The following is a 16,250-nucleotide window of genomic DNA, read 5'->3' as shown; positions in this document are numbered from 1 at the left end:
CCTGAAACATTCATTGCATAAAAAAAATCGCTTCTAATACAAAACAACCAAAGACAGTCCACTTAGTTTCCACAATGATTGTAATCCTTAAAGAGCATCATTTAACTAAAATTCATAGAAAAAAACAGCCTTACCTCTTTCTTGAAGGACAACAACCAGGTACTGCAAAACAACTGTTACAGAGGTTCCTTGTTCCATAGGATATGAAGAGTCTTTGCTAGTTTCAAATCCTAAAGTAAAAACTGAAGCTAGTCTGTGCAGTACAACTGCATGATGGATCACAGAGTATAAAGCATGTATCAGTAGGTACATTTGTAAAATTGAAATGCAAATAGCTGTTACACCTCCTCAATACAGCTCCCTCAAACTACCACTGTAGCATGTGATAGGAGCTGTAAAAGCAGCAGTTTCCTGCTTCTTTAACTGATTGACTAATTAAGACCATAATCAGTAAACCATTTACTCATGGAGACAAGAACACCTGATTTTCTAACTCTTCACACTTATTTACTGAGCTTTTCTGTTTAGAGCAAATAAACGTTTTATGCTATTTTGAATTTTAATCAGTGTTTCAGGTAACACTGTTTAACAAACACATTCAAGAGTAGTTTTGTTCCCTTTTTACAGAGGGAAAGGAAAACAGAAATTCAAATAAATTGTTCAATGAAACAGAGTTCCTTGCTAGCGCTATAGAGCATACCACTCCGTCAAAAATCCAGGATTTAACCATTCTCCAAGATTAATTCTTCTTTCTTTTTCTAGATCCAAACAAAAACAGCCACATGGGTATATGTCCCATTATTTATTCATCTGGATTCTCATACTGATCTTGCAAAGTGGCATGCAAGTACATCATAAGTCAGATTCAACTGTTCCTTTAGACCACATGGAATTTTGTTTAATTAATATTAGAATTTCATAAACAGCAGCTTTCTGCACCAGTTCTTAGAGCAGAACAGTCTCATCCTTGGATAATTAGCAGTACTGCCATTGTCAAAAAAATCTAAGCTTCTTGGGAAAAAGGAAATTAAAAGAAAGTGAAAACTAAGTCTTCTTACTCCAACATACATATTTGCAACTCTCCAATATAGTACACATTGAAACTCACAAAAGACATTGGAAGTGATTTTCAAACGACCACAAATATTTTTCAGGAAGGCTGAACTGCTGACTCAAAATCATTCAAAAGACACCATATTTGAGAACTATTTTTCCCCTTTCTAGGCTTACTCCATCTCCTCATTAGTATTATTCTCTCACTAAGAAGCAGAGATAAGTTTCCCAATGTTTAATTATAACTGGAAAAAGGTTACAAAATACAAATTTTTTATTGTACTTGGGACTACAGAAATCCATTACTTCAGTTTTTTCATTTCCTTTGAATTTGAGAAAAAGTGACAAGCAAAACATTACAGTGAAAACTAACAGACGTATGAACTAGTTTCACCAATTAAACTCGAAAATTCAGAGACGATTTTGCCAACTTTCAGCGTCTAATCCTGGCAGTTGCCATTCCCCACAGAAGTGCTGCATTCCTAGAATGAACTAATGCCCTTCAGTAACACAGAAAGTCAGTCACTTAGGCAAGGCAGGACTTATAAGAGACCAAGTATTAGCATCTCCCAACATTGGAGTAAACAGAAGCATTTTGAATCCTCTGATCAATTCAGAGCTCATCATGTTTTGCAGGGTCCATACTGGGTTTGATGAAAACTCCTTCCATTGCTTTCCAATAGTTGTGATGATTAGCAGTAGGCATGCCATGAACTTCCCGTTGGCCTCTAATTGGATGGCCATACTGTTCCCCGGTTATTGAAAGGAACACATCAGTTCCTACGTGCTTGAAGCGCACTGCATCATCCCGCTCCCAGTGTGTCCCACTGCATTGCACAATCCATATATCCAGGTCATCTCCTTCACCATCATCACCAAAGGCACTTACTTCCTGTTAGAGACACAAACTTCCTGAAGTGAAAATGTAAGGAAATACCTCCAATGCACACACAAAAACATCAATCAAAGTCAGTAGAAAGTTTAAAGGCAAGGAGGGAGAAGAAACAAAAAGCGCTGTCACACTGCTTTGTATGCAGTTGTCAAATCCAGAAGCAGTAACTTACTCCCCTTGCAATTTGAACACAAAGTGCCAACCCCAACATGCATTACAAATTAAATAAAAGAGAGCCTGTGAGTATGGAGATCAGAACAATCCTTCAGAGAAAAAATTCAAAACAAGCAAAACTAATGCTGATGCAGCTTTCAGTCTCCCCACTAGATAAAATCTGTAACTGTAGACATTTTGTAGTATGTCCAACATCATAGTTACCATTGCAACAGTTTCTCAGCATAGTGTGTTTTTACCCCGAAGTCCCAACAATTTAACTTATAAGTAATCATATTCCTTTTTTACTTAATTATACTGAGCTTTCAACTGGGTTATCAACTATTTTTTTTTTTGCAGTCTTACTTCAAACAGATAGCTCAATTATGCTTAAAAGTTCCATTAAAGCAAATGAATTTCTTCTAAAACAAAAATCAGAGACTAGATTTCATTATGCACAAAAAAACCCCAAACCCTCCAAGTGTTTGAAGAAATCTGCTAGGCTCAGCTCCGACTGTTTAGGATTCAGTATAGCCTTTAATTATTAATAATCTGATGACCAGAAGTGATTGACAACTTGAAAATAGAACTGAAATAGTTTGTACCTAGCAACCTAAAGAATTAGGGCCATGTTACTTTTAATTTACATAGTCCAGAAAGTGTTAAAGACAACATACTAATTAAAAGATCAAACTACTTTGCTAATAATATGAAATAGAAGTTTGTGTTCAGAACCACCTCATATTTCAATAAGGTCATAAGTCAGAGTCTTTTCAACCTCTGGGAAGTCACCCAAACTCTTCTCTTGCACACATACTGTGCAAACACATAGCAAAAACAAAGAGAAAAGAACAACAGTTAATGAGTATTTTTTCATCAACAACAATCTCATATGAATTTTCTAAACTGACAAATGAGAATTGGTGGAAAGTTTTAAAGAGTCCTTCTGTTCTTTAAATATTTTTTTCTGAAATGCTACTTTTCAGTAATTTATCTTGTTTTAATCACAATATAACCTAGATATCCTAAACAAAACTGGACCCTGTTGTTTCAGCCATTTTACACATGGCAAAAGACAAATCGTTTTCACAAAGACTCAGGTCTTCTGACTCAGAATCAAATGACCTATCTACATAGCCTGAAGGAAGACTAAAATGATTACTAATTACAAACTTCCAACAAACTCAGATTATTTATTTTAAGAGAGATTTTCAATCTTGGACAAGTGTTTGTTTAAGAACAAGGCTAGGACCTAGTTACAGTCAGAATCACTGTTCTATGAAATTACAAAATGGTAAATAAGTATGATTGTGTGAGCAGATTTATTTTTCTGTGGAAGCAGGACAGACACATCAGGATAGGGAGCTAAAATAAGGAGAAGCACACCAAGACTAATGGATTGGCTCACTGAGGGACTTGGATATAGGAATGCCTAGTGTCACAATACATAATCCGTTGCCTGGCTCTAGAGCAAACTTCATGATGTTGAGGAAGGCACCCAGTCTCTACACCTTGAAAGTGTTAAACATCTCAGAACAGTCTTCCCACTAGCAATGGTGCAGTATAGAGAAACCAACATAGTTTAGTTAAAACTACTGCAAAATACTGATACTGGTACACATTAAATTTTCCTCTGTCAAGAACTTAAAAACATTATTCCAAGATGCACTTGGGATACGCACAGACATACTGTTTCTGGCAGCTGATACCCAAGCCTGATTCTTCAAAACCATGAAAAACAGGAGAGAGGTATTGTTAATATCATGCACAATTTATACAAAAGCTTAACATTTAGAACAACTCACTTGGTTATTGGAGAGTGGTGATGGGAAGTGATGAGTGTGTAAATTTTTTCCTGTGTTAACATGGGTAAGTCGTATAGCTTGCCCACATTTCACTGGTGTTCCTCGCTGGCAGCTGCCATCACTTTTCCCACGAATCCGCCAGTAACTGTTAGCATCATCTGAAGCTTCAACTCCTGTCACTGACTGTTGCCCACTTCCTGTTTCAATAGAATTAAATAGTAGGAGGATTAACCCACTTTTCCAAGGTCAAAAATTTCTGAAACACATTACAAAAGAGCATTTCAGTCTCAACAAATTTCCTGTTTCACACAGCATCTAATTCTATATCCTTATTTGTGCTTCAATCTAATAAACAAACTGAACTGATAAGGAGAAGAAAAAATGTTAATGCATGAATATCTACAGAAATCTGCCTTAATACTCTCACGCCATCATGCTTAGAGGTGCTTAGTTCTTATAGTCCACATACCAACTGCAATGGGAATGCAGGTACCAAATGACTTTAGATTGAAGAACTTAAACAGAGCATGTGTTAGGAGATGCAAACTGTCAAAGTTCATGGTGAACACATGAGAAGAAGTTCTGACCCATGAAATACTACTCACATCATCCCTTCCTTTTCAAAAATACTATCAATTGTTTTATGCACCCAAACAAGGCACTCAGCAGCCTCACCCCTCCCAGAACAGAGGCTGAGACAGGACTGCTGAGGCCATCTACATAGACCAGGGGTCACCTCAGGGATGACAGCAGAGCACCCCTATCACTCCACTGCGGAGTCCTGCTGCAACCCCTTCGCACACCCCGGCCTCAGCATCCTTCTCGCCGTGCCCTTCCTCCCAGCCTGCCAGTTATCCAGCGCACCCCACACCCCCACCCCTGGCCTGCTGCTCCCCCCCCACCAGGGGCACCGTCCCGAGAAACTTCGAACCTCCTCCTTCTCCTTCCCTGTGTCCCCCGCCATTTCCCTGTCCCACTCACTGCCTGACGCCCGCCGTTTCACAGCCTCCCCTCACCGCCCGCCCCCCGCCATTTCACAGCCCCCCCACTCACCCACCCCCCGCCATTTCACAGCCCCCCTCACCGCCCGCCCCCCGCCATTTCACAGCCCCCCCACTCACCCACCCCCCGCCATTTCACAGCCCCCCTCACCGCCCGCCCCCCGCCATTTCACAGCCCCCCTCACCATCCGTCCCCTCACCACTTCCCCGCCCCCTCACCGCCGGCCTCCCAACATTTCCTTGCTCCCGGCCCCCTCAGCGCGGCGCTCCCGCCCCGGCCCTGCTCACCGGAGCCGTACTTGACCTCGTGCGAGTGGAGCCGCACGCTGTGCCGGGTATTGAGCAGCTTCAGCACCGAGCCGCAGGTAACAGCGCCCGGCGCGGCCTCCTTGCCGCGGCACGGCCCGCGCAGCAGCGCCAGCAGCAGCAGCAGCGGGAAGAGGCGGCAGCCGCCCCGCATCGCTCCTCAGCCCGGCGGGCACCGCCACCCCTTCCGCCCCTCGCAGCGGAGCCCGCTTCCACACCCCCTCCGCAACGCCAGCCAATCGCCCGGTGCCAGCACCCCGACCGGCCAATCCCCACCCGCCCTCTGCTCAGGTTCCCTTCCGCATTGGGCTACGGCCTAGTGACCTCAGCACCGGGAGATCCCCGGCAGGAGGAGCTCATTGGGCCGAGGGAAAGAGATGGCCAATCAGAGCAAGCGGCGTGGCACCTCCCAGGGAAGGGGGCTGAGGAAGGCTGAGGCCCTCTTCCCCCCAGCGACGCCCGGGGCAGGCCCAGGTCTGCGCCGGGCCGGCGGGGGCGGGTCGGGGCCCTGCTGCCGCCCCGGCTGGGCCGCGGTTCCCCCTGGCGCCTTTGCACGCGAGTGGAGCATCCTTACCTCGGGGCTGCGGGGCTCTGGGCGCTAGCCTGGCCCTCAGCGCCCCTGGGAGCGGCACTGACAGGAATACTCCCCCCCCTCCCCCTGTGAGCTTTCTCTTGCTGAAAATGGGTTTGTTTCGGAGGAAAGCAGGCCAGGTCTGTTACAGCAGTTGTCTCATCTAACACCGAGTCTGGAGTCGTAAAAAAAAAGAGAAGCTGGGCCCTTCTGACTAGTTGTTATGGGTCCTGTAAGAAAACATACCGCAGAGAGGACTGATGAGTGAATTATCATCAGAGCTTGGGAAAAATGGATGTCTTTGCTAGCAGGAGAGCACTGGCCGATATGAACTAGCTCTCAGGTAACTAGCCCGGATATAGGTAATGGTTTAGATGCAGCCTCAGGGAGCTGGTATTGGCACCGATAAGTAAATCAGCCTGTGCTGTGGCTTTCAGGCTGCTGCTGGCTCAGAGTGAGCAGGTAGGATGTTAGTTGGAATAGGTCTGCTCTTCCCTGCAGTTCCCGCTCTTGAAGTGTAAACTTACCCTCATTTTTAGGTCTCTCTCTATCAAAAGCACAGCTGGTACCGTTCAAAATGCTAGTGTAACAAAATGCTGAAAAACAACACAAATTCATGGTAGTGAATTGGCTTTCATGAGAGTATACCACTGGTCCAATCCTCTCTGGATGGTATTAGAGCTTCTCATGACAGGGCATAAATACTATGCCAAGAAGAGCTAACAGCGATTGCTCTAACATTAAGCTGAAATGATAATGTCTGTGCTTTCAAAGCACAAGGTTCACCTGTGATTTAGTCTCATTCGTGAAGTTCTTGTAACAAAAAGATTATTAAGCTTAATATGTAGTGTACACTGGCCCTCTGTATAAAAGACAGCTGCATAAATTAACATACACACTTCTTTCATTCATTGTGTAGTTTTGCAGACTGAAAAATATTATATTCCCCCCCCCAAAAAGTCTTCTTTATCAACAGGAGACAACCAGAGACAAAGGATGACACAGTATCTCTTACATGGCCCGTTAGCTCTGCCTCTGAAACTGCTCATCTGATTGCCCCATACATCATGTCATGGACAGTCTGGTGTGAGTTTGATGTAATGTTCTCAGGAATACAACATAATTTAACAGAGCAAAAGCTTTTGACCTTCCTAGGAGCAAGGAAACAGGTAGGAAGGGCACCTGTCTTGGGACTTAAGTCATTGTAACAATGGTGTTCTATGTGCGCAACAGCAAAGAACTGCAACACTGCACTTTCTACTATAGGATAATTTAGAAAGCACATTAGTGCTGCTGGCTAGTGGAAACATCATAAGATGCTCAGCTGATTCTTATTTTTTCCACCAGTCCTGTATCTGTGAGGCTTTTTACTACCCACATGATACCATTCACTTGAATAACCATGCTAGCTTTGACCCATTTTATGTATCTATGCCTACATCTAAGAAGCATCTCTGACTTAAATGGCAGGCCTGCATTAAAACAAGCCTGAATCCTAAACTCAGTCACATACATGCACATGTGCACATGCACACACAGACTCAGTGTGTTTTTCTGATGACTATAAGCTAATTTGCTAGTGCCTGAAGTGTAAATGTCTGCTCATCTGCTCAAAGAAAAGCAAAAGATCACACACTGATAACTGAACACTACGTTCTATGTCATTCTAAGAAACCGCTCTTCTTGTAACTAAGACAATAGCTTGCATTTGCTGCTGTTTTTATAAACCATGCAGACCAAGATGTCTGTAGTTGCTATTTTAGCCGTGGAAAATCAATCATATGGGGCTTTAGCTGGCACCTGTCTATCTTTCTGAGAAGTCGCTTGCTCCCAGTGCATTTAGTGCCATTTACATGGTGCTCCCTACAATGCTTTTCAGTTGTACTTTAGAAACATAATTGAATTAGAACGGTTGCCAGCAGAGAATGGCATCAATGCCAAACACCCATGGCAATTAATAGCCACCTCATTGCTATGGGGCCCGCTATTTTTTTTAGTAGACTGCTGTAAGCTACAGGTAAACTTGCCTCCAAAATTATGTGATGGAACACATAGTTAATGGAAACAACAGCTTCTTGGATAGGACTTTCATTGTGATTCTTGTTTATGCACAGGAATGAAATAATCCAACAGCACTTTAAAAGGGGAGAGCGTAGGGTATAACTAGAATGCATTCTCCCTTCGATCACTTAATCCTGCAGTCCTTTCGCACACAAAGGATTTTCAAGGCCTGAAAGCACCTACAGTTTCTCCTGAGTTGCACTTGTGGGTATAACCTGGCCCTCCCTGAAAAACAGGTTTTAGTGGATTTGGCAGCAGGAATCTATCTGTGTGCATAAAGCATAGGAGCAGGAGATCCGGAATTGGAGACATGTGGCACAAGAAAATTTCAGGGAGAGTATGCTGGCCCAAAGCAACATGTTATAGAAAAGCATTTCCCTTATTTTTATGTTGGCCTTAAATTTTTCCCTTGGTTATGGGGAACACTGCAGTGACATCTCCTGGATTCTCTTTCTCAGGCTGTCACTAACCTTAGGCAAAACATACAGGACACAGTTCTGATCTTACTAGGGCTTGATCCAAAACCTTAAATCCACATCAGCTCTACTACTGACCATTCTCTGCATCTGGTCCTTTCTCTGATGTCAGTAAGGAGGAACTGTACTGAAATCAAGGGAATAATAGTGGAGAATCAAGCCTGTAAACACTCTGTGGTTCCTTCTACTTCTGTGTCTCCTCCTTTCATCACACACTGATGAACTGATGGTTGTAACTTCACTCCAGATCAAATATTTTTATCTATTCACATGACTTATAACAGAGCTCTCTTAACTGTGACCTCTAAGCATGGCCATAATACAAACAATAAACAGTAGTCATACGGTCACTCAAGGAGAAATTGAAACAACAAAAAGATGGCTTGCCAAGAATTTATGGAGTTAGAGTTTCTAATCACTTAGTCCATGTTGTTTAAGGATTAGACACCCAAAACCAGCTATTCATATTTTTGGAGATTCAGTAGATTTAAACAAAATACAAGAATAAGCAGAGTAAGTAAGTAAGTAGAAGACATTTGACAAAAACTGTATATATATGTATATATATATATACATGTTTAAACTGTAGAATTTCACATCTGGGGAAAAACAATTGATGCTTTTTGATTGCTATCCTGTTTCTAGTCTTTGAAAAAGGGAGGACTTTCTTGGAAGTTCTTCAGTGTCCTGGCAATCTGTGTTCAGCAACATCATCAAGTGTCTTTTGGCTATTCTCCTGATTGATGCTGGTGCTTCAAGAAGAGGGGATCTCCTCTTAGAGCTTCAGCAGAATTAGCATCTGTGTCCATTAAATTGGATGAAATTTTCCAAGTGCTCTCAGTGAGGCTGAGAGAAGATGGCAATTGCTGTAAGTGAACTGCAGGATTAATTTCCATGTGTAGATAATGTGTCTGAGGAGTTCCCCATGTTCCCACTGGTAACACTAGCTCTTTTGCAGAAGGAACATTACTACCTGGAGAGATTTGTGCAGAGTCTTACAAAGATAACTTTTGGCTGCCACTCTTTTGAGACAATAAGGAGTCCTCGGAGGTCCTACAGAGGTGTCTTCTTCCTTGTCTAGTAGCCAGGTAAAATTACATGTTTTATCATTCACAGTACTAGATTATTTTTAGAAATGTTTCTCTTAAAAGGTGAACAGTAGCCTGCTTTGGGGAGTCCTCTACCTTTTGTGATAGACTTTAAGGAAATTTTGGAGGCAGTAGTTCAGTTGTCTCTGGCAGAGGAGTGATATTCTGCCTAATGGGTTTCTTGGTTCATTGTACTTTGCTGATGATCATTTTTTATTTAGAACATCATCACTACATCAAAACATCAGAACATTTTTTTTTGTCCATCACTTCTGATGTAAGATTTTGAAATTTAGAACTCTTCAGGTTTCCAATCAATCAGTTTGTGATGAAAGCCTTTTGCCAGTGTCCTTCAATTTTTTTAAAGCCAAACATCATCTCAAGGTATACCTTTGTGAGAGGAACAAATGTAAATCCAGGTTTATCTGAAAGTGATTTTTTCAGTACACTTGTATAAAAAGCATTTTTAACAAGAGACTAAACAATCTCCTCTCAGCTTCTGAAAAACCTGCATCCTCCTAACAGTTCTTTTTTGCCCCTCCAGCCCTTCACCCTTTAGGAAGGAGGATCCTTGGAAGTAGAGGAAGCACAAAGTATTTCCAGTTGTCAAAACAGAACTGAAAAAAAAATTAAAAAGTTTATATGTTATTAATACTTGAAGTGTAAAATGTAGCTAGTATCAAACATAAATTAATTTTTAATTCTGCATTAGACAGTCTGGAGGAAATGCAGCAGAGAGAAAATAACCCTCTGAAAAAGTAAGAAGAGAAAATGGATTAAAATCCACTATCAATGACCAGTGACATTAATAACCATCAGTAAAGAAAGGCTAGCCTTTCCTCACCTATGAGTTGTGCATGAATACACATTCTAAGTAATACTAAAATCCTGCTTTCTGCTATACTCTAATGTAAAACAACAGATGAGTCAGTGAGTAAAGGATTAATCTAAAAGCATACTTAGGCCCTATGCTTGTAAGAAACACCACTCGTGTATCCCTAAGCTGATAGTCTTACCGAAGTCCTGAGACCTGCCTACCTGAAGTTTTTCAAGGAGGGTTTGAGTCTGGTATTCTAACAATACACCATGATTTAATGTAAAGTTAACAATAAGGTCATCATGGCAAACTTTGCCTTTTAGCTATATCAGCCACCTTGCTAACACCATGCACCTGGTCAGGTTTTGACCCATTTTGTACCAGTGTAAATTCAGATGACTTCAGAAAAGAGGAAAGGGAAGGTGATTGCTGTACTGTGTAGTCTCCATTGATCTGGCATGCAAGGAAGCCTTTGGTCTCCTACCAGATATACCCCAAAATTTCAACACTTTTTGATGTGAGAATCCATACCCATATTTCCAGTGGAGATGTGACCCCTGTACTGAGAATTGGAAAGTCATTAGAACTGCTTGCTTAGTTGCTTCTGAAGCAGAAGTTATCTACTGACCAAAGATTAAAAGTCACAGTTGATTAGTATGGGTGGAAGAGGTGGAAAGGGATGAGAAGATGACAGGGGCCACCCACCTACTCACTCTTGTCCTTTTTCTTCTCTTCCTATAAGGAAGGGAAGGGGTTTGTTTGCACTAATGCAGCTATAGCCTGGTGTTATAAATATATTCTGCAAAGTAAATGTCTTTAGAAACTGCACCATGCCCATGTTGTGTTTCCGCACCCTCATGATATCGATCCCTGCTGACAGCTATTGATAGGTCTTATCTCAACAGGCATCTATTGCATTCACTCTGGTGCCGCTGGCATACTCTGGGTAGTCATCAAATGTAATAACATCGATCCCTGACAATATGAAGCACCATTGATGCCTGTCGAATTCCACACTTACTGATAGGCTTCGATATTAATATTAATATGGAAGCCAATCGATAGGCACCGATACGTCCTGTTGCCAATACATGTGCGTACTTTTCGGTCTGGGGCCGATGTTGCTCTTGGTAGGCACCGATGACTCTTGACATTGACTGTTTCTGACCTCGATGGGTCTTGGCAAGTATTCATTTCCACACGTATCGCCAGGGCTCGACATCACTAGCTCTCCACCGCTCTTGGTACACATTGCTCCCACTCAATCTTGACAGGCCATAGATGCCTGTCGGGGTATTGATGGCAATCGGCAGGGATCAATATCGACAGTTATCAATACCTTTTGAGACCTAGTGCTTTCGATCCCTAGGAGTAGGTATGGAAAGCGACAGGCCTCGATGCCTCTCGAGATCGAGAGGTAGCAATGCAGACCGAGAGGCATGGCTAGCTATGGATGTCGTGCCCTAGCAATGCGCGTGGAAATCAATACTCATCGAGGCCCGTCGCTATCAAAAACGGTCAATGTCAATAGTCAGCGGTGCCTCCTGAGAGCAACATGGGCCCCAGAGCAAAAGCTATGTATGCCTGTCGAGACGGAGCGGTTTTGGGCCTATTGATAGGGATCGAACCCTATCGATAGATCTGGAATTTGACAGGCATTACTGCCACTCCGTATTGAGATGGATCCATGTCGATAACGTTCGATGCCTACCAAGAGCAAACTGGGCCCGAGAGTAAAAGCCATAGATGCCTGTCGAGAGCAAGAGGAGTGAGTGAGTGTGTGGGTGAGTGCATGCATGAGTACTCACACACGCTCTCACGCATGCACGCACTCACGCGCTCACTCATGCATATCTCAAAGAGCATGTGCGAAGGAAACTCTCCCTTTGAGTCACGAGGTTCAGACTGAACCCCCTTGCTTTAAAGTGAGCATGCACTCACCTGAGCAAGCATTCACGCAAGCGAGCCCTCACATGAGAACTCACTCAAATGAGCACGCACCGACGTGAGCGAGCACTCATGCGAGTGAGCACTCATGCGAGTGAGCATTCACATGAGCACGCACTGATGTGAGCGAGCACTCAGGAGAGTGAGCACCCAGCGGAGTGTGCACTCATGGGAGTGTGCACTCCGGGGAGCGTACTTGCCTGAGTGCGTGATTGAGGGCCTGAGTGCATGAGCGCTCGTTTGAGAGAGTGCTCACATGAGTGAGTGCATGCTCGTGTGCGTGAGTGTGTGCTTGCGTGAGAGAATGAGTGATTGCTCCTATAAGTGCTCGTGTAAATGTGTGAGTGTTTGCGTGAGTGTTCGCGTGCATCAGTGCCTGAGTGAGTGCATGACTGAGTGCTCACATGAGTGCGTAAGTGCTCGAGTGCTTGCATGAGTGAATGCTTGCGTGAGAGACTGCTCACGTGAGTGCTCATGTGAGTGAGTGCGTGAATGAGTTCTTGCATGAGTGGTTGAGTGAGTGCTCCAGTGCATGAGTGAGTGCTCAAGAGAGTGAATGTTCGCATGAGTGCTCGCATGATTGTGTGCATGAGTGAGTGCTCATGTGAGTGTGCGCGTGCTCACGTGAGTGCATGCCTGAGTGCTCCCATGAATGAATGCTTGTGTGCATGGGTGAGTGCTCGCGTGGGTGAATGCTTGAGAGAGCTGTCGCATGAGTGCATTAGTGAGTGCGTGAGTTCGTGAGTGGGTGACTGAGTGAGTGCTTGCATGATAGCGTACTCGCCTGAGTGTGTGAGTGAGTGCGTGACTGAGGGCCTGAGTGAGAGAGTGCTTGCATGAGTGCTCGCGTGAGTGAGTGCTCACATGAGTGCATGAGAGCTCGCGTGAGTGCGCTTACATGAGTGAATGTGTGAGTGCTCACATGAGTGAGTTTGTGAGTGAGTGCTGGCGTGAGTGCTCGCAACAGTGAGTGCCTGATCACGTGAGACCGTGAGTGCATGAGTGCTTGAGCGCGCTTGTGTGAGAGGGAGTGCTCACGTGAGTGATTGAGTACGTGAGTATGTGAGTGCTTGCTCGCATGAGTTCTCACTCGCATGAGTGAGTCCTCGTGTGAGTGAGTGCTGGCATGAGTGAATCAGTGCATGAACGACTGCATGAGTGCTCGCTCACATGAGTGCGGGCATGAGTGCGTAAGTGCATGAGTGCTCACCTGATGGAGTGCTCCCGTGAGTGCCACTTCTGTGAGCACCCACTCCCCAGAGTGCACACTTCCCAGAGTGCACACTCCCATGAGTGTACTCTGGGGAGTGTGCACTCCGGGGAGTGGGCGCTTACAGGAGTGGGCACTCCGGGGAATGTGCACTAATGGGAGTGTGCACTCTGGAGAGTTTGCACTCATGGGAGTGGGCACTTGCAGGGAGTGGGCACTCGCAGATGTGTGCAGTCCAGGGAGTGGGCACTCACGGGAGTGGGCACTCACGGGAGGGGGCACTCACGGGAGGGGGCACTTGCAGGGAGGGGGCACTTGCAGGGAGGGGGCACTCCATCAGGCAAGCACTCACGCACTCATGCCTGCACTCATGTGAGCGAGCACTCTTGCAGTCATTCATGCACTGATTCACTCATGCCAGCACTCACTCATGCACTCACTCACACTCATGCAATCACTCCCTCACACATTCATGCAATCACTCAGGCCCTCAAGCAAGCACTCACGTACTCACTCACATGAGGACTCACTCATGTGAGCGAGAACTCACGTGAGCAAGCACTCACGTACTCATGCATACACTCAATAATGCGAGCACTAACTCATGCGATCACACACTCACGTGAGCACTCTCACCCACTCATACACGCAAGCACTCATTGACTCATGCACTCAGTCACGCGAGCGCTCACACACTCATTCATGTGACTACTCATGCAAGCACTCACTCATGCACTCAGTCACCCACTCGCGCTCTCTCACACAAGCACTCACGCTAGCGAGCACTCACTCATGCGAGCACTCATGCATACACTCACAGACTCATGCACTCATTCACTCACATGAGCACTCACTCATGCACTCAGGCAGCCACTCACTCATGCAAGCACTCCCTCACGCACTCACTAACGCCAGCACTTGCTCACATGAGTGAGCACTCATGCGAGCACTCACACACTTACTCGAGCACTCACACACTCACGCAAGGAATCACTCACACGAGCACTCACACACTCATGCACTCACGAAATAACTTACGCACTCACGCCCTCATGCGAGCGTGCACACACGCGAGCGATCATGCAATCACGCATGTGAGCACACACTCACACACTCACGTGAGCACTCACTCACGCACTCTCTCAATTGAGCACTCTCAAACACTTCAAAAATGTGAGCACTCACTCATGTACTCACTCTCACATGTACTCACTCACTCCCGAAAGTGCTCACGCGAGCACTTACTCATGTGAAGAGTGAATCATGTGAGTGAGCACTCACGTGAGTGCACTCATGCACTCAGGCAACCACTCACTCATGCAAGCACTCACTCAGGCACTCACTCCCAAAAGTGCTCACATGAGCACTCAAGTGAAGAGTGAATCATGTGAGCGAGCACTCACGCACTCCCTCACGCACGCATGCGAGCACTCACTCACGCAAGCACTCTCGCACTCACGCAAGCACTCACTCACGCAAACACTCACCACTCTCTCAATTGAGCACTCTCTGAATTAAGCACTCTCACGTGAGCACTTCAAAAATGCGAGCACTCTCTCATGCACTCACTCTCTCATGCACTCACTCGCAAAAGCATTCACGCGAGCACTCACTCACGTGAAGAGTGAATCATGTGAGTGAGTACTCACGCGAGCAAGCACTCACACACTCAGGCAACCACTCACTCACATGAGCACTCACTCGCTCACGTACTCACACACGTGAGCACTTTAAAAATGTAAGCACTCACTCACACACTCACCCTCTTATGCACTCATTCACTCCCAAAAGCGCTCACGTGAGCACTCACTCACGTGAAGAGTGAATCATGTGAGCAAGCACTCACGCACTCAGGCAGCCATTCACCATTCACTCAGGCAACCATTCACTCACACGAGCACTCACACACTCACGCGAGCACTCACACATGTGAAGAGTGAATCATGTGCGCTCACGCACTCACACACTTAGGCATTCATGCACTCACTCATGCTCACTCATGTGCTTAGACAACCACTCACGCGAGCACTCACTCACGCGAGCACACACCCATATGAGCGATCACGCACTCACGCACACGAGCACGCACACAAGCACTCCCTCACTCAGGCCCTCAGTCACGGACTCACTCACGCACTCACTAATGCACTCAGGCGATGATTCACTTGAGCACTCACTCACATGAGCACTCACTCACACATTCACTAACGCACTCACTCACACAAACACTCATTCACGGGAGCACTCAGGCACGCACTCACATGAGCATGCAGTCATGCGAGCACACACTCACTCACATGAGCACTCACTCATGCACGCACACACTCTTGAGCACTCATGCAAGAACTCTCACTCACGTGAACACTCGCTCACACAACCACTCATGCACTCTCACGCAAGCACTCCCTCACTCATTCACACAAGCACTTACACGAGCAATCACTCACGCACTCACTCACGCAAACACACACTCACGTGAGCATTCACTCATGCAAAGCACTTGAGCACTCACTCACGTGAGCACTCACTCCCTCACCCGAGCACTCATGCACATGAGCACTCTCTGAATTGAGCACTCTCACGCGAGTACTCTCTCATTCATGCACTCACTCGTGTGAAGAGTGAATCATGTGAGCAAGCACTCACTCAAGCAATTATGCAGGCACTCATGTGAGCAATCCCTCAAGCAAGCACTCACTCATGCGAGCAAGCACTCACACACTCACGTGAGCACTCACTAATGTGAACACTAACTCACGCACACACTCACTCATGCGAGTACTCACTCACTGAGGCAAACATGCACTCACATGAGCACTCACGTGCTCACTCTCACACTCGCTCACGCCAGCACTCACTCACTGATGCCA

At 45.4% G+C, this 16,250-nt stretch overlaps 1 protein-coding gene across 1 annotated transcript; it reads right to left on the bottom strand.

The window, feature by feature from the left end:
• Nucleotides 1-1,273: 1,273 nt before the first annotated feature.
• On the bottom strand, nucleotides 1,274-5,418 carry SDF2L1 (stromal cell derived factor 2 like 1). Its single transcript, XM_067306947.1, has 3 exons — nucleotides 5,193-5,418; nucleotides 3,904-4,100; nucleotides 1,274-1,945 (listed from the first exon to the last, which is right to left on the bottom strand). The coding sequence occupies exons 1-3, from the start codon at nucleotides 5,362-5,364 to the stop codon at nucleotides 1,667-1,669; spliced, it is 648 nt and encodes a 215-aa protein (XP_067163048.1). The 5' UTR covers nucleotides 5,365-5,418; the 3' UTR covers nucleotides 1,274-1,666.
• Nucleotides 5,419-16,250: the final 10,832 nt, after the last annotated feature.

This window comes from Apteryx mantelli, chromosome 17 (genome assembly GCF_036417845.1).
Source record: "Apteryx mantelli isolate bAptMan1 chromosome 17, bAptMan1.hap1, whole genome shotgun sequence".
NCBI lineage: Eukaryota > Metazoa > Chordata > Aves > Apterygiformes > Apterygidae > Apteryx > Apteryx mantelli.
Note: the sequence above shows the minus strand (reverse complement) of the source record. Positions and strands in the feature narration are given on the sequence as shown.